Raw genomic sequence first — 19,069 nt, forward strand, 5'->3', positions numbered from 1 at the left:
AAAAAAAAAAAAAAAAAAAAAAAAAAAAAAAAAAAAAAAGTCAGTTTAGAAAACCCTTAGACGAGAGCTTTCTTCTGCTCTAAAACCTTTCTCTTTATTTTAAATCTATCCGCAGTGTTTGAAGGCAAGGCAGATAAGCAGCAAACTTACCTCACAATATAAGGATCTGAGCTGGACTCCTGGGACTAAAGACTGTGGTTTAGTTCTATTTCTACCAGCACTGTGAAGTGAGGTACTATGGTTCTTTTAGTTACAAGAGGTGTTAGGAATGAATGCCCACTCACATTTAATAATAGCTTATCTAGCACACAACTCTGCAGCACAATACCAACAACAGGAGTGTTTTAAAGCAGGATGGAGAAGAAAGTAGACTTAATACAACTTAAGGTTTCCTTTGTCCTTTCCCCTCTTTTCACAATGAGAATTCAGCTGAAAAACAAAACTCTCCAGAATGCCCACCCACACTGTCCTTTGACCCCACCACATTCCAAACTTCTGACTTCTGATCCCAAGCCCTCGGAGCCTCAGCCTTTAGTGATGTATCCTTCTCGGATGAGGAAATCATAGATTTTCCGGGTTTTGTTCACATCTATCTTGATGAGCGCTCTTGCCTGCGCCAGTCTTAAGCCTCCTTGCTTGTTACATTCGTTCAATAGAGCAGATTTGTATTCTAAATAGGCTCCAGGGACCAACCTCACCATCTGACAGAGCTGCAAGACATGGCAAATTTAATAAACATTAACATCTGTCATTTTTGTAATTTAATCCAGCAGGTATAGCAAAATTTTTTTTAAAGTGACATCAACCTCCAACTATTTATAGGAGCTGATGGGTGGCTGGACTACATTCCATTTAGTCTCTTCCTCTCTGGCGAGAACGCTCCCTAAGGACACACACCCAGGAAGAGAAAGCCAGGGTGTGATGCTAGAAGAGCCTTTAGCACATGCCAGCTGGCTCAGGGGCCTGGGTGTGTTAGGGTTTACAGATATGTGCTCCTGAGGAGCAGTCTGGCTCATTCAGGAGTCAAACACTAAATGCCCAGGTACAGTCCCAGCACCAATGGTCAGGGAAGAGCCACAGGGCACAGTGGGGGCAGGATGCACAGATACTTGGATTTTCAAGGGCACATCACATTGTTTTTAGTATCAGCATAAAGCAGGAGTCCCTGCTTTGGGGATTACATTTCCTACTTCAAAGGGAAAGGACATAAAGAGACCTTGCTAAGAGGAGGTAACTTTAACTGCTAAAAATCTAGAAAATTGCTACATTATCCAGCAATGAGGAGTCTGAGGTCACCATTATGTGAGTAAGGATAAAAAAAGCTTGACATTCCAGGCCATTCAATATTTGAATCAGGCTGGCCTATGACCTTCTTCAGCAATACATAGATACTACATACATTTCCTTCCACTCCCAAACTAATCCCTACTGTTCCTGGTGGATAAAATAAGACTAACACTACCCCTTCACTATGACCCTTCCTTATTATCTGAACTGAACTAATGATATATGGTGGGAGATGGGAAACTGATCTTGGGAATTATAAAAGGAGCATATGAGGAGCAAAAGAGGAACTCCTCCAAAAGAGGAACACACTTCAGAGATGTGACACAGTTTTCTGAAAACTCCTGATGATGATTCTTATGAGGATGGCTTTAAATTTTAGAAACAGATAAAATCAATATGAAGACATGTCTGATGATTGCAACTGGAAAAAGTAGGTCACATAATTTTTTAAATCAGGCCGGGCGCAGTGGCTCACACCTGTAATCCCAGTACTTTGGGAGGCTGAGGCAGGTGGATCACCTGAAGTCAGGAGTTCGAGACCAGCCTGGCTAACAAGACGAAACCCTGTCTCTACTAAAAATACAAAAATTAGCCGGGTGTGGTGGTGTGCGCCTGCAGTCCCAGCTACTCAGGGGCAGGAGAATGGTTTGAACCCGGGAGGCAGAGGTTGCAGTGAGCCAAGATCGTGCCACTGCACTCTAGCCTGGGTGACAAAGTGAGACTGTCTCAAAAAAATAAAAAATAGGCTGGGCGAGGGGGATCATGCCTGTAATCCCAGCACTTTGGGAGGCCAAGGCGGGTGGATCACAAGGTCAGGAGTTCAAGATCAGCCTGGCCAACATGGTGAAACCCCATCTCTACTAAAAACTACAAAAATTAGCCAGGCTGGTGGCACGTGCCTGTGGTCCCGGCTACTTGGGAAGCTGAGGCAGAAGACTCACTTGAACCTGGGAGGTGCAGGCTGCAGTGAGCCGCGATCATGTCACTGCATTCCAGCCTGGGCAACAGGGCAAGTCTCCGCCTCAAAATAAATAAATAAATAAATAAATATATTAATTTTAAAAATCAAAATTAACATGACTATATATGACATAAAAATCTTTTCCTTATGTTTATAAACATGCTCTGGAGACAATTTACAAAAATGTTGTAAATGATGATTATGTTGTTGGAATAAGTATAGAACTTTTCAAGGTGGCCATTCTAATAGGAAATACCTGTTTTCATGTAAAAGTTACTTTAGGTTTACAAAACATTAATTTTATTTACATAAAGCACTTAGTAGAGTAGCACATGGTAAGTGCTCAATAGACGATAGTTGCTATTATTATGTAATTTACATACCACATGTGTTTTCCCCAAAAGAGGAATGGTGGTAGGGTGACAAGGTAAGCAATTCTCTGAAATCTGCCACAAACGGCTCTTTAGCTCTTGGACTTCTAGGATTCACCAGAGCTGTGCGTGTATGTTAGATGGATGAAACACAAGGGTTTGACCCTGTAATGGATTTTTAATGATAACTCAATGAATAATCAGCCCCTATTCTCTTTCCCCCAGCCCCCTCCTTTTTGTTACCTCCTTTTCTTTTTCATTCAGCTTCTCTGTGCCAGGGAGGCCAGTGAGGTTCAAGGGTGGTGCACTCCGTCTCCCTATAGACAGAGAAAGGAAACAGCATAGATTTAATAGGAGTGACAATTTCTCAGGTATAAAGTATTAAAAACTTCAGTGCAGCCAGGCCAGCTAGGTATAGGCTCACTATATCCAGCTTAGGAAATCCTGTCCCATTCCCTGAGGCCTGTTTAGCTAGCAACATGGGCACCCGAACATTCACTTGAAAATAAAAATGAATTACATATTCAGGGCATATGAATTACTCACAATCTGCTAAAATACACATACAGTCACACATACCTTAGCATCAAATGTAACTACTCACCACAGTAGCTATCTTTTATTTATTATTATTATTATTATTATTATTTTTGAGACAGGGTCTCACTCTGTTGCCCAGACTGGAGTGCAGTGTTGCGATCATAGCTCACTATAGCGTCAATCTCCCTGGCTCAAGTGATCCTCCTGCCTCAGCCTCCCAACTACCTGGGAAGACAGGCATGTGCCACCATACCCGGCTATCACCTATTTCTTCCTAACCATGTAGGAGACTCTAAAATCTGATGCCCAAATGTCATCCAGTTAAGAAAGGTCACACACTGCCTGCTTTGACAGCTGATGAATGGAAATAATAACTGCAGGACAGACATTCCCTAATCCTTGCCACTCAGCCAGCAGTACAAGGCAAACATGGTAATTAACCAAGTACTGTGTGCCTTCAGATCAAAGAAAGACTGTTAGGCCAGCAAAAGGCCCTTCTTTTTTATTATGTGAGGGGATATCTGTTCCTTCCAAAGTAGCCCTGTTTACCTGCAAGATCCACAAACAGGAACAATGAGCCATTATATGGCAAAGCAGGGGCTGAGGTCAACTCACATACCTGAGAAAGAAACCTAAGTAGGAGGTCACTGGCCAAGAGGGGAAGCTTGATGAGCAAAACTTTTTTGGTTTTGTTTTGGTTGTGTATTAGGGATTGGTGTTCAGCTGGGAATGGATAGACTGAGTTAAGCAAAGAAAATGTCTAAGTTTTATAGAGGTTGCTTTTCAAGTGGGGCAGAGAAACGGGAGGGACTGTTACAAGCTCCTCTGGTGGAAAACAGGCTTCTCTGTTATATCAACAAAAGGCATAAGGGATTATCCCAAATCCTCAAAAAGGGAGATAAAATCATTTGGTTCCTCACAAAAGTCACCAGAGGCTAGGCTACAACCAAAGATGCCAGGCTTCCAATATATAGATGCCTTAAGAACTCAGAACATAAAGGAGAGCAAGAGATCTCCTCAGCCTAAATGTAAGGGGTGAGAAAGGCTAACACCAGACTAGGAACAAACAATGAACAAGAGGCCGGGTACACAGGTTCACACCTGTAATCCCAGCACTTTGGGAGGCTGAAGCAGGAGGATCACTTGAGCCCAGGAGTTCAAGACCAACCTGGGTGATGTAGTAAGACATTGCCTCTACCAAAAAAAAAAAATATATATCCGGGTTTGGTGGCATTCGCCCGTAGTCCCAGCTACTCTCAGGAGCTGAACTGGGAGGATCACTTAGGCCTGGGAGTTCAAGGCTGCAGTGAGCCATGATCACACACTGCACTCCAGCCTGGACAGTAGAGGGAGACCCTGTCTCACAGAAAAAGAAAAAATAAACAATGAACAAGTCAGTGCAGATGGTACAGTAAACAAAAATCTATGATCATGTTAGCCAGTTCATTTAATTTAATTAATTAATTAATTAATTTTTTGAGACAGTCTTACTCTGTCACCCAGGCTGAAGTGCGATGGTGCCATCTTGGCTCACTGAAACCTCTGCCTCCCAGATTCAAGCGATTCTCCTGCCTCAGTCTCTGGAGTAGCTGGGATTACATATGTGTACCACCACGCCCAGCTAATTTTTGTATTTTTTTTTTAAGGAGAGATGGGGTTTCACCATGTTGGTCAGGCTGGTCTCGAACTCCCAACCTCAGGTGATTCGCCCACCTCAGCCTCCCAAAGTGCTGGGATTACAGGCGTGAGCCACTGCACCTGGCCCAGTTCCTTCATTTTAATTAGTCAGTATTAACTTAGTTGTATTTAGATTTTGGGGGCAGAGTGTTGGCAATAAGAAACTTACAAAATAAAACTTGGATTTCATTGTCTTGGCTACTCCCCTAAAACACTACCTTTTTCTTCCTTCCATGTTAAGAAAAAATTACTTGAAGTAAAGGAATAAATGGGGGAAAAAAAAGTCCCTAAAGTGGCCAGGCGCAGTGGCTCATGCCTGTAATCCCAGCTCTTTGGGAGGCTGAGGCAGGCGGATCACCTGAGGTCAGGAGTTTGAGACCAGCCTGGCCAACCTGTCGAAACCCCATCTCTACTAAAAGTACAAAAATCATCTGGGCATAGTGGCAGGTGCTTGTAATCCCAGCTACTCAGGAGGCTGAGGCAGGAGAATCGCTTGAACCTGGAAGGCGGAGGTTGCACTGAGCCAAGATCATATCACTGCACTCCAGCCTGGGTGACAGAGCAAGACTCCATCTCTCCAAAAAAAAAAAAAAGTCCCTAAAGTGGACAAATCTGAGACCCAGATCCTGAATCTGCTGAGACATACCTCCCCAAATTCCCAGTCATCGATTACCTATCACCAAGGATCATCAGATAGCATATGACCTAATCTTGCTCGGTATACTAATCTCAAACTAGGACATACTCAAAGAGGTAAAAGTAAGAAATAGAAATACTTTAGGTCTCCAACTTAGAAATCCTTATGTTTCTAGCAAGTAACATGCTTCTTTGCTCATGTTATATAAAAATAAAAAGCTTAGGCTGGGCACAGTAGCTCACACCTGTAATTCCAGCACTTTGGGAAGCCGTGGTGGGTGGATCACTTGAGGTCAGTTCCAGACCAGCCTGGCCAACATGGCGAAAGTGTCTCTACCAAAAATACAAAAATTAGCCAGGCATGGTGCCACACGCCTGTAATCCCAGCTACTCGGGAGGCTGAGGCAGGAGAATCACTTGAACCCAGGAGGCAGAGGTTGCAGTGAGCTGAGATCACACCACTGCACTCCAGCCTGGGGGACAGACCGAGACTCCATCTCCAAAAATAAGTAAATAAATAAAAAATAATAAAATAGAAAACTTTTAATTTATCTCCTGTGAAATAAGTCTCAAAATTCGTGGTAGACACAACTGCAGTAAACTAATTGCTCATGAACATTGGTAAAATAAGTTACCTCTCTGAAGTTCTTTTTTCCCATCTCTATACTCTCTATACTCTCACTCTGAGGATAGTCTCTGTCTGGCCATGAAGATTCTGAAAACATACTGATGTTTACTATTATTCTGCCTAAGCACCCTGACACCACAGAGGAAGGAAGATTGCTGGGTCACCATAACCCCTACGATGCAAACTTCACAATTAAGACTTGTTCTGGCCTGAGAAATAATTACCTGAATTCGAAGCCATTGGAATGGAAGGACTCAGGCCGGAATCACTACAACAAAGAAGAGGAATTTAAACTTAGGTCATATCAAACAAGGTGATTTCCAAAAGCCCCTGTGAGACTGGGTGCCGTTTATCAGGTAGGTCACCTTGAAGAAGTGTAACGAGACAGACTGAACTATGTTTTATAGATATCTCACTGTATTGAGCAGGAAAGCAAATCTGTTCTAAGGAAGAAAAATTCCTCAGATTTGTTAAGAAAAGCTTGTAGTCTAGAACACCACTAACACCACTCAAGGGGAAGGGATACAAACATGATTCTCCAGTGAAAATCCAGGTATGAAGAGAGAGTTGAAGTCATGGGTAGAAAGCTAGGGGAAAATTCACTCATTTTTAAAAATAAGATCAAAGTAGTAAAGTTTGATTCTAGGAGGTCAGTTGTTTCTCAAAACTATCAGTATGGCACTGGTTCTCTGAGATGGACTGCTAAAATATTTCTGAATTCTTCTAGCTACTCAATTATTATTACTCTGCCATCTAGGGTGCCCAAAAATACATGCTAAGGCCAAGGCATCCCAGAAAGAATGCCTCCTTCACCCTGGAGTAATTACTCACATGTCAGCTTGCCGGCGGAGCCACTGCTGGCAAGCGCTACTGTCTTGGATATACTGGAGAACTTCTGAGAGCATAGTGCGTTTAAGGCGCTCCTCCTCCCGTGTCTTCTTGAGGTGATCGTAGGTTCTGGCACCTGAGGGTATAGAAAACACAGTGACCACAATGACAATGCAGCAGAACTGAAGGGCTTTCTAACTGACCAAGAAACTGGTTTTGGGTTTTGTTGTTAAAGTCTATTTCCTTTGCAAAACTGCTTTCACAATTATTTCTCCAAGACCCAAGTAGATTTTCCCTAGTTTGAAATCCTTTTCTTAACACTAAGTATTAAATATTTGTATTCTTTTTCTATCTGTAAGAAATTTGGGAGAAAAAAACAATAGAAAAGTACAAAGAAAATAAGAATTGCTCATACTTCCACCCTCAAAAAGTAACCAACTTTTACTGTAGTCGTAGTTGCTTCCTGTTTTTTCTATTTTTACAAATTTTTTCAAAGTCACACATGTGCTATAAGCATATGCCTTTCCTTTAAAAACAATTAGAATTACAAAAAAAGAGTTCTCTTTGACATGTAGTACCTCTTCTCTATATTTCTCAGAGGCAGCCAATATCAGGAAACCAAAATTAATTATCAGAGTCTCTATATGCATCTTGCTAACAGAAGAGTTGTGTGGTGTTTTCTACATGTTAAAAAAGGTTCACAGATTCCAAAATACTGCACCAGTGGGTTTCAAAATTCAAACTAGGTTCCACAGAGCCCCAGGATACCACAGGAGTATCTTAGAGGTTAATGTAAAGAGAAAGGGCACTGCCAGATACCAGCGGTCCTGGGCTCTACACATAACTTGAACCATTAAAGTTCAACCAAAGTAATTCCACTTTTATCTTATTTGTAGATTGGGGCTCCACACAAAATTTAATTTTAAAATGGTTTCCACTGTTAAAGAACCATTATACTAGGCTGAACTTACATCCATAAGGTTATGTTGCACCCAAAGGGCTGTGTTAAGAAGTCAACTATTGCCGGGCGCGGTGGCTCAAACCTGTAATCCCAGCACTTTGGGAGGCTGAGGCGGGCGGATCACCTGAGGTCAGGAGTTCGAGATCAGCCTGACCAACATGGAGAAACCCTGTCTCTACTAAAAATATTAAAAAAAAAAAATTAGCTGGGTATAGTGGCGCGTGACTGTAGTCCCAGCTACTCAGGAGGCTGAGGCAGGAGAATTGCTTGAACCTAGGAGGCGGAGGTCGTGGTGAACCAAGATGGCACCACTGAACTCCAGCCTGCGCAACACAGCCAGACTCCATCTCAAAAAAAAAAAAAAGAAGCCAACTATTTCTTATAGGTAGTAGGTGATAGCTGTCAATAATCACAAAGACTTCAAATAGGAAGAAGGAGGGAGTGCTAAAGATCATTCCAACAATGACAGCAAAACAATAGAAACTGCCATTTATTAAGGATTTATTGTGTGCCAGATACCGTGCTATGCTTATATGCAGTATCTCTAATTAAATCTTTACACTGAGAACCTTAGAAAATTAAAACTTGAATAGAGGCCAGGCACAGTTGCTCACACCTGTAATCCCAGCACTCTGAGAGGCCAAGGCGGGAGGACTGCTTGAGGCCAGGAGTTTGAGATCAGCCTGGGCAACATAGCAAGGCCCAGTCTCTAGGGAAAAAAAAAAAAGAAAAAAAGGAAAGAAAAGAAATGTAGATAGAATCACATCGCAGAGCTGGTAAACTGGAGAGCCAAAATTTATACTCAAGCTTTTTAAGTCTAGACCCAAGCTCTTAACTACTATAATACACTATCTCTTACGATCTGGTTCTAGTACTAACTAGCTCTGTAACCTCTTTATACCTTAATTTCTTCATTAAATGGAAGTAATGGTACTTTGTAAGTTTGTCATGAGAATTCAGTGACTTGATCCAAGTGAAATGGTTAGCATAGAGACTGGTACATGGTAAACATCTGATAGATGTTAGCTGCTAATAATATAATTATTGTCACTACACCAAGTAACTGGGATACAAGCACCTAGAGCCAGTTGAAGCTTCATTATTTTATAAAAATGCTAAGGCCATGTATCATTAAATTTGAAAAGGGTGACAGACCTTTTTTTTTTTTTTTTTGGAAACAGAATCTCCCTCTGCCGCCCAGGCTGGAGTACAGTGGCACGATCTCAGCTCACTACAACCTCTGCTTCTCAGGTTCAAGCGATTCTTGTGCCTCAGCCTTCTGAGTAGCTGGGATTAAAGTGTGCAGCACAATGCCTAATTTTTGTATTTTTAGTAGAGATGGGCTTTCACCATGTTGGTCAGGCTGGTTTCGAACTCCTGGACTCAAGTGACCCACCTGCCTTGGCCTCCCAAAGTGCTGGGATTACAGGCATGAGAGAGTCACTGCACCAGGCCCAAGATTCTCTTTTTATAAAGAGCCTTGGCAGAATCCTAAATCTAAAGCAGCACCTCTCTTTCCTTTGTCTCATAACTTTTATTTTACCAAAGATAATCTATGTAAAGGTATTTATAGGGATTAAGTAGCCAAAACTTTACTGGAAAGATTTAAAGCATTCTGGTAAAGAATAGCTTATGTTTTAAAAAAAATTCACAACTCAGAGACTTCCTCTGTGTGTTTGGAAGACACTTGCCCTCAGGTACGGTATGTAGCTGAAGCATACTTACTACAAAAATTGGTAATGCCTGCTGTCCTGTATTCTTGGAGCCTCTTGATTTCCCTTCGGAGTTCAAATTCCACTGTTTTCCCCAAAAGGAATGAAGGAAAAAGTTACAAAAATAAAAGCAACATCAGTGAGCACTTTTGCTATTGAGCATTTTCATTAATTCTGCCTTATAAGACTAGGTAAGTTCATTTGGAGAATCCTACTTGTTGGTAACTTCTCATTAGAAATTTTACCCAAGAGCTGAGGAAAACCTACTCCAGCTGTCTTCCAGCTGCTGTCTCCAGAGGCAGCAACTGAAACTGTCTTCTAGAAAACTTAGTGAAATGGTTGAATTCATTTGTCTACAAAAGTAACAAATTTTTTTTTTTTTTTTTTTTTTTTTTTTTTTGAGACAGAGTCTCGCTCTGTCCTCCAGGCTGGAGTGCAATGGCATGATCTCGGCTCACTGCAACCTCCACCTCCCAGGCTCAAGCGATTCTCCCTGCCTCAGCATCCTGAGTAGCTGGGATTACAGACATCCACCACCACACCCGGCTAATTGTTGTATTTTTAGTAGAGATGGGGTTTTGCCATATTGGCCAGGCTGGTCTCAAACTCCTGACCTCAGGTGATCCACCCACCTTGGCCTCCCAAAGTGCTGACATTACAGGAATGAGCCACCGCACCCGGCCAAATATAATTTTTTTAACAATCAAGTTTCCCTGCTCTAACTATCTTCTGTTAAAAGTTCCACCCACATGACCAAGTTCTTTTATGAAACCTATTACTTGACGTGGCCCTGATGCAAGGGAAGGACAAAAGCTCTGTGCGCAAGCCCCTGTAAGTTTCTTTACAGCTTTATTCCTATAGGAACAAAAGTGCATTGTGTTTTCCATAAACCAAAGGTTTCTGCCTCCTCTGAGCATACAGATCAGGTTGTACTGTTTGGGTTATTATGTGATAAATCATTCTAACTTGGTTGCTTTTTGAAACAGAGAATGAAGAGCCTGGACAATCCATGGGGTATAGTTCTTTGGAGTGACACATAAACCAGGGGTGTGTCCCAAACTGGGACAGGAAGTAAAGGATCAGTCACCTGGTACAAACCAAAGAATGCCAACCAAACAAGGTGTTTAGTGAGGACAACCAACCTGGCTCAGATAAATGTCTGCAATGTTACGTAAGAAATATTTTCATGATGAGAAAAAGGGCCTTAGTAGAGTACCCTCCCAGAACTAAACTTAAGAGGCCACATACACAAATGTCATGATGAAAGGTACAGAATAAGCCAGAGTCCATATTACTTTAACAATCTAGGCCTTACTGCCATACTAACATTTTGTTTTCTGTTTTGAAACAGGGTCTCGCTCTGTCGCTCAGGCTGGAGTGCAGTGGCATGATTTCGGCTCACGACAACCTCCGCTACCCAGGTTCAAGCAATCCTCCCACCTCAGCCTCCAGAGTAGCTGAGGCTACAGGTGTGCACTACCATGCCTGGCTAACTTTTCTATTTTTGTAGAGATGGAGTTTTACTATGTTGCCCAGATTGGTCTCGAACTCCTGGACTTAAGCGATCCTCTTGCCTCGGCCTCCCAAAGTGCTGTGATTACGGGTGTGAGCTGCCACGCCCGGCCTCATAACAACTTTCAATTTTTTATAGTGAAAAATCAAATGGTAACTAGGTAAAGCTCTCACAGAAATACCACAGAAAGGCAAGAGAACGATGGAAGTACTATCTCCACAAGCTATCCATCTCTGTCCTCATTTTTAAAACTACTTTTAATACTAAAATATTTATGAACAAAATAAAATGATGTCTGGGATTTGCTTCAGAATAATCCAGTCGAGGGCAAGAGGGGAGAGTGGGTGGTAAAGATGAAACCAGACTGGTCATGTGTTGAAAACTGCTGAAGCTGGATAATGGATACACGGGAGTTCATCATATTATTATCTCTACTTCTATATATATTTGAAAATTCCCATGATAAAAAGTAGGGAGAAAAACTACTAAATTATTGTTTATCTGGGGCAATGGGGAAAGCCATTAGGGCTTTTTAACCTCTCTTCTGCTACCCCCATAGTCCCAAATTTGTCCCATGGAAATAAAGGGGAACAAAGAGAGAAATATCCATTTATTTATTTATAGAACTCTGAATAAAACACATCATTATCTCTCCTATTTATATAAACATACACACACAAATACTGCTTAAGGTTCAAAAACCACCTACATGCATGGCTTTCAATGAATTTGTCATGTTCCACTGGCCCCACAATTCTTGCAAATCGCCTCATTGTTTCATAAAGGTCCTGGACCTCCTTGGGATACCGCCGTTCCATTACTACAGAGAAAATAAAACATAAATGTGTCATAGGAAATGTAAGGATCCCTAAGTTTTCAGCATTTTTTTTTTAACAATTAGTAAAATAGAAGAACATTATTCATAACCTCACATGACTAACTTATCCATGACAGGAAGCAAACAGGAAAGCCAAGAATGCAAAACACTAATCATAATGACAGCACCATAGCAACTATCCCACAGGGATGTTATCACTGGAGATCGTCTCCACCACTGAGCATTACTAATCTCCCACATCTACTGATTTTTTTTTTTTTTTGAGATGGAGTCTCACTCTGTCTCCCAGGCTGGAGTGCAGTGGTGTGATCTCAGCACACTGCAACCTTGGTCTCCTGGGTTCAAGCAATTCTCCTACCTCAACCTCCCTAAGTAGCTGGGATTACAGACACCTGCCACCATGCCCAGCTAATTTTTGAATTTTTAGTAGAGACGGGGTTTCACCACGTTGGCCAGGCTGGTCTTGAACTCTTGACCTCAAGTGATCCGCCCACCGCGGCCTCCCAAAGAGCTGGGATTACATGCGTGAGCCACCGCGCCCAGCCACCTGTCTTTTTTTTTTTTGACATGGAGTCTTGCTCTGTGGCCCAGGCTGGAGTGCAATGGTGCGATCTCAGCTCACTGCAACCTCCGCCTCCCAGGTTCAAGCAATTTTCCTGTCTCAGCCTCCCAAGTAGCTGGGATTACAGGCACGCTGCCATGCTCGGCTAATTTTTTGTATTTTAGTAGAGACAGGGTTTCACTATCTTGGCCAGGCTGGTTTTGAACTCCTGAACTCAGGCAATCTTGGCCTGCCTTGGCCTCCCAAAGTGCTAGGATTACAGGCGTAAGCCACCATGCCTAGCCACCTCACTATCTTTTAAACTACACAGGGGCAGGAACTGCTGGCAGTAATGGACAAGACAATTAAAGGCAGATCTTACATTCTTAGGAAGAATTATGGCCAAAATGTATGGTATTAACTCCCACAGGAAAACAAGGAAGCTACAGACAAAATAATCCATCCAGAAGATTTCCCATTAGCTGAGAAAAGGTGTGATTTCTTGCATGTACCACCTACACATCCTCAAGCAAGATATGTATTTTTTTCATCCTTCATACAGGTCATTTTGCCTTTCTCTAAACTAAATTAACTACTACAACTTAATTTACTGGTAATGAAGTTATATTTGACAACTGTCATGCAAATATCATGCAGAGACACCAGAGCAGCAACTCTGGGGATCACTACTGACCAAATATCTAATCCAAAGACGTATCTGCAAAGACGACGGGAGAGTAAAACTGACTAACAATAACTGGTAGATTGGAGCAGTCAGGAACTCTCAAACTGCTACTTGGGTCATTTCAATCAGTAATTACGTTAGTTCTATCTACTCTTGGACAAAAGATACAGGCTTTCATTTATGACAGCTATTATTTTTTCCTAGCTTGCTTTTTTATTTTTTATTTTTGAGTCCTGCTGTGTCACCCAGGCTGGAGCGCAGTGGCACAATCTCAGCTCACTGCAACCTCCGCCTCCCAGGTTCAAGCGATTCTCCTGCCTCAGCCTCCCGAGTAGCTGGGACTACAGGCATGCATCACCACGCCTGGCTGATTTTCTTATTTTTTAGTAGAGACGGGGCTTTATCATGTTGACCAGGATGGTCTCGATCTCCTGACATCGTGATCCGCCTGCCTCAGCCTCTCAAAGGGCTGGGATTATAGGCGTGAGCCACTGCACCCGGCCTTTTTATTTTTTATTTTTGAGATAGGGTCTCGCTCTGTTTCCCAGGCTGGAGTGCAGTGGCACAATCACAGTTCACTGTAGCCTCAACATCCCGGGCTCAAGAGATTCTCTCACCTTAGCCTCCCAAATACCTGGGACTACAGGCACATGCCCCCATGCTTGGCTTTTTTATAGAGATGGGGGTCTCCCTATGTTGCCCAGGCTGGTCTTTAACTCCTAGGGTCAATCATTCCTCCTGCCTCAGCCTCCCAAAGTGCTGGGGGCCACTACGCCCAGCCTATGACCGCTATTTAAACTAAGTCCTCTTTTTAGGTGAATCTCTTCTCTTGCAGGAGACATTCTTACCCAAAAATCCTAGAAGCTGATTTAAGGAGCAGCCACAGCTCATTAAAAAAAAAAAAATAAACCAACAACAACAAAAAACAAAGCAGAAGAATATGGAGTAAAAATTTTGAATTTGAAGAAGAAAAACCCCTGCCTACCATATTAAGGTCAATTGTACATTCAGTATAATGGCAGCTGAAAATCTCTGAAACCACAATGCACACGCTACTTCTACACTCTCAGAAGCAACAGAGCTTCCCCTCAGCCCTCTGTTTGAAAAAATATAGATAACAGAATAATGAAGCCAAACTGACCTCTATCAGTTGAAAGAAGAATTTATTTAAGAGTCAATGTCTACAAGGAGTAAAGATCAAAAATTAACTGGACTATTATGGAAAACCCAGGAATTCAGATAGAGAACCTACTACTGTGGCTACTAGAACACGATCAATTAATCTGATCCTGAATTATTTTTGCAGATCCACGGGTCTTGATAAGGATGGGGTTCACTAGGGAATCTCATATACTGCTAGAAGAAACAGAAATTAATACAACCATCTTTTGGAAAGCAACTTGGCAGCAGGCATCAATAATTTTTAGTGGTCATAATTTTAGATGTATTAATCCCACTTCTAAAAATCTACCTTTAAAAAAATCCTAAATAATGACAAAGCTTTATTCACAAGTTCATCATAGCATTATTTATGTAATGATTAAAAGAACTCAAAACAAGCTAAATACCTAAAGAGAGAAGCATATAATTATATCTCTTACATGTATATATACAACATAACTATTAAAAGTACATATTATGTAATCTATGAAAACTGATATCCTCAAAACACTACAGTAACTTGAAAAATATGTAACATAAAGTGAAAAAGGAAATAAGGCCGGCATGGTGGCTCACACCCATAATTGCAGCACTCTGGGAGGCCGAGGTGGGCAGATTGCTTGAGTCCAAGGAGCTCAAGACCAGCCTGGACAACATGGCGAAACCCTGTCTCTACTAAAAATACAAAAAATTAGCTGGGCATGGTGGCATATGCCTATAATCCCAGCTTCTTGGGAGGCTGAGGTGGGAGAATCCACCTGAGCCTGGGAGGTGGAGACTGCAGTGAGCTAAGCCACGCACTCCAGCCTGGGCAACTGGAGTGAGACCCTGTCTCAAAAAATAAATAAATAATAAAGGACCTAAAATGTAACATACTTATGATCATGGCTATATTTTAAGAAAATAATATAGATTTTCTGTTGCCCAGGCTGGAGTGCAGTGACATGATTATAGCTCACTGCAGCCTTGAACTCCCGGGCTCAAGTGATCCAATGCCTCAGCCTCCCAAGTAGCTGGGATTATAGGCGCAAGCCACCATGCCTGGCTAGATATTCATTTAGACTAAAAAGACACTTAACCTTGTTGACTGAACCCTATAATGCTATGGATTATTAAAGAAATACCCCTACAAGAATCTATCAACTAGGATATGTTTTACAATAACCATTAGGTTATTGTACAAACCTAACCATTAGGTTATTCTTTACAAAAAAAGAATATTATGACACACAACTATTACAAATATTTTAATACAAACATTGTGATTATTATTATGATATCATCCTTCTTATTTGTGGAAGACTCTATGTTGTGGAAGAAGAAAAATACAGGGACTTTTTCTGCTCTGCTTAGGTATCTCTGATATTTAAAATAGCAAAGACCAGACACGACAGCTCGAGCCTGTAATAAGGAGGCTGAGGTGGGAGGATCACTTGCACCTAGGACTTCAAGGCTGCAGCAAGATACCATCATGCCACTGCACTACATCCTGGGCAATAGTGCAAGACCCTGTCTCTTAAAAAACAAAAAACCACAGTAAGGTCAAGGTGGCATTTATTTTAAAAATCACTATGTATTTTTATCACCATCATATAATATTAAACATCATTTATTTTGTCTGCCTACAACCATCCAAAATAAAGATCACTTTCTGTTATTTATCTAAAATATTTTTACAACCTTAAGGTTATGTTATGCTTGACACATAGTTGCAAAACATGACTCTATCCAGAAAATGATTCATTAATATTCACACTGTAATTACTATACAAATTTTTAAAAAAGAATTTTAATACAAGTTTTGTTGACTACGAATACATTTATTTGTTTATTTATTTATTTATTTTTGAGACCAAGTCTCACTCTGTCGCCCAGGCTTGAGTGCAGTGGCATGATCTCGGCTCACTGCAACCTTCACCTCCTGGGTTCAAGTGATTCTCCTGCCTCAGCCTCCCGAGTAGCTGGGATTACAGGTGTGTGCCACCACGCCTGGCTAATTTTTTTTTGTATTTTTAGTAGAGATGGGGTTTCACCTTGTTAGCCAGGATGGTCTTGATCTCCTGACCTTGTGATCCGCCCACCTCAGCCTCCCAAAGTGCTGGGATTACAGGCAAGAGCCACCCCACATGGTCCCAAATTAATACTTTTAAACTCTCACTATGGATCAGAATTTCCCGAAGACTTTAAAAACGCAGATGCTGTCCGGGCATGGTGGCTCACGCCTGTAATCCCAGCACTTTGGGAGGCCGAGGTGGGTGGATCACAAGGTCAGGAGATCAAGACCATCCTGGCTAACATGGTGAAACCCTGTCTCTACTAAAAACACAAAAAAATTAGCCAGGCGTAGTGATGGGCGCCTATAGTCCCAGCGATTCGGGAGGCTGAGGCAGGAGAATGGCGTGAACCCAGGAAGCGGAGGTTGTAGTGAGCTGAGATCGCGCCACTGCACTCCAGCCTGGGTGACAAAGTGAGACTCCGTCTCAAAAAAAAAAAAAAAAAAAAACGCAGATGCTGTGCCTCCAACCCCAGAGATTCTTACTTAATTAGTCTGGAGTGATAGCCAGGCTAATATGCAACTGGGATTAAGAACTACAATACATGATTTATTTAAAATTACTCATAATATTGGAAAAAAATTGTAAAATAAAGAAAACTGCTAATACTTACATTGAAACTTTCTAAGGTTGATTAATCCATGGTCTCTTATAATTCTAGAATGAAAAGCCACAATAATTTGTGCATTAGAATTATTTTCACATTTACTAATGCTTTCTATAGATAGCTGTCATCAGACCTCTTAAACATGCTGAGGTGGAATACAGAGGTCCAAAGAAGTCACTCTCACAAACTTCTGCAGGTCAGTGAATCACTAACACAATTTTAGACTCTCAGGCATCACAGGTTTTTCCTCTTCTTGTGTATAGTAGACTCTCCATGACTATTTGCTGAACGAATGAATGAATCAATAACCACTCACAAATGCTGAAAAACATGTGTCTGGCACTTAAGATGAAACCGAAAGGAATCTCTGTTCATGTCATAAAATTAATCTATTCAGCTTGTGGGAATAATTGAGAACAGCCATTTTAGAGAAATCTGCTAACTGTAAAAGGGCATCATGATCACATATTCAACATTTACAACTGTGCATTCACACAACACTTTGACGGTACTAGAAATAAATATTGTGCATCTTTAATGAAAGGGCATCATAAAACAAAAGATTTGATAGCAACATCAACAACTGAGATCTACAATACTCTCTAGCTCGAATTGTGTGTTTTAAGCAAAAGAGAATTTAAACCAGGCAAAGTTATGTGTCTTGAATCTGATTTATACCAGAGGTATTCGTAACTAGCAATGAAGTTTCTCATAGGAGCAACTGGGTATGCTTCTTCAGCATTTCATGGAAGCTAACTCCAGACATGCAGAGGGTAAGTTTTACTTTAGATCAGGGGTCCCCAATCCCTGGGCCATGGGTCAGTTACGAACCAGGCTGCACAGCAGGTGAGCAGCTTTACCGCCTGAGCTCTGCCTCCTGTCAGATGAGCGGCAGCATTAGATTCTCACAGGAGCACAATCCCTATTGTGAACTGCTCATGTGAAGGATCTAGGTTGTGTGCTCCTTATGAGAATCTAACCAATGCCTGATGATCTGAGGTGGAACAGTTTCATCCCAAAACCATTCCAGCCCCCAGCCATCCACGGAAAAACTGTCTTCCATGAAACTGCTCCCTGATGCCAAAAAGGTTGAGGACTGCTGCTTTAGATCACGTCTTAGTTCCTCCAGAGTGAATCTCAAGTCCCTCTTTCTTTTCTTTTACTTTTTCTTTTAGAGATGGGGTCTTCCTCTGTTGCCCAGACTGGCCTTGAACTCCTAGGCTCAAGTTATCCTCTCACCTCAGCCTCCCAAGTAGCTAGGCCTAGAGGTTCATGCTACCATACCTGGCCTCTCTCCTTTTCACTGCTGAGATACCACTGTGTCTACAGTTAGTTAACACCACAGTTAAATACATGCCTACACATATATACACACACTTGCACACTTATACCCTCTGCATACTCTTCTCTGAAACCAACAGGGGTCTGAGATCCATAATTTCTAAGTCTGAATGTATACTTTTTGATATGTTGCAAAGAGAGGAATAACCAGTACGCCTGAAACTTGTTCGGAATTCCTTTGAAATCCTTTTAGATGAACGACTTCTCATAAAAAAATGAACAGTTAGAAAGAGACCATTAACAAAGCACAACAAGTCTGGGTGCAGTGGCTCATGCCTATAATCCTAGCACTTTGGGAGGCTAAGGTGGGCGGATCACCTGAGGCCAGGAGTTTGAGACCAGCCTGGCCAACATGGCGAAACCGTGCCTCTACTAAAAACAAAAAAATTAGCCGGGCATGATGGCACGTGCCTGTAGTCCCAGCTACTTGGGAGGCTGAGGCATGATAATTGCTTGAACTCAGGAGGCGGATGCTGCAGTGAGCCAAGATCACATCATTGTACTCCAGCCTGGGTGACAGAGCAAGACTGTCTCAAAAATAATAATAATAAAATAAAAAATAAAAATCAAATATAAAAGCCTAACAGGCCGAGTGCAGTGGCTCACACCTGTAATTCCAGCACTCTGGGAGGCCAAGGTGGTAGGATGCCTTGAGCCTAGGAGTTCGGGACCAGCCCAGGCAACACTGTGAGACCCCATTTCAAAAAAAGGTTTTTTTTTTTGAGACA

The 19,069-nt window shown here is 41.8% G+C and overlaps 1 protein-coding gene across 1 annotated transcript in view; it reads right to left on the reverse strand.

The window, feature by feature from the left end:
• Nucleotides 1-76: 76 nt before the first annotated feature.
• Nucleotides 77-19,069, reverse strand: part of TADA2A (transcriptional adaptor 2A) — a 73,286-nt gene continuing 54,293 nt past the window's right edge. Inside the window, exons 9-15 of the mRNA XM_011990216.1 lie at nucleotides 17,007-17,050; nucleotides 11,824-11,934; nucleotides 9,615-9,686; nucleotides 6,932-7,064; nucleotides 6,325-6,368; nucleotides 2,863-2,936; nucleotides 77-710 (exon numbers count right to left, since the gene is read on the reverse strand). Coding sequence (XP_011845606.1) covers nucleotides 525-710; nucleotides 2,863-2,936; nucleotides 6,325-6,368; nucleotides 6,932-7,064; nucleotides 9,615-9,686; nucleotides 11,824-11,934; nucleotides 17,007-17,050 — 664 coding nt within the window. The 3' untranslated portion in view covers nucleotides 77-524. The remainder of the gene's footprint in view (nucleotides 711-2,862; nucleotides 2,937-6,324; nucleotides 6,369-6,931; nucleotides 7,065-9,614; nucleotides 9,687-11,823; nucleotides 11,935-17,006; nucleotides 17,051-19,069) is intronic.

The sequence above is a fragment of the Mandrillus leucophaeus genome, unplaced genomic scaffold, assembly GCF_000951045.1.
Source record: "Mandrillus leucophaeus isolate KB7577 unplaced genomic scaffold, Mleu.le_1.0 Scaffold374, whole genome shotgun sequence".
Taxonomy (NCBI): domain Eukaryota; kingdom Metazoa; phylum Chordata; class Mammalia; order Primates; family Cercopithecidae; genus Mandrillus; species Mandrillus leucophaeus.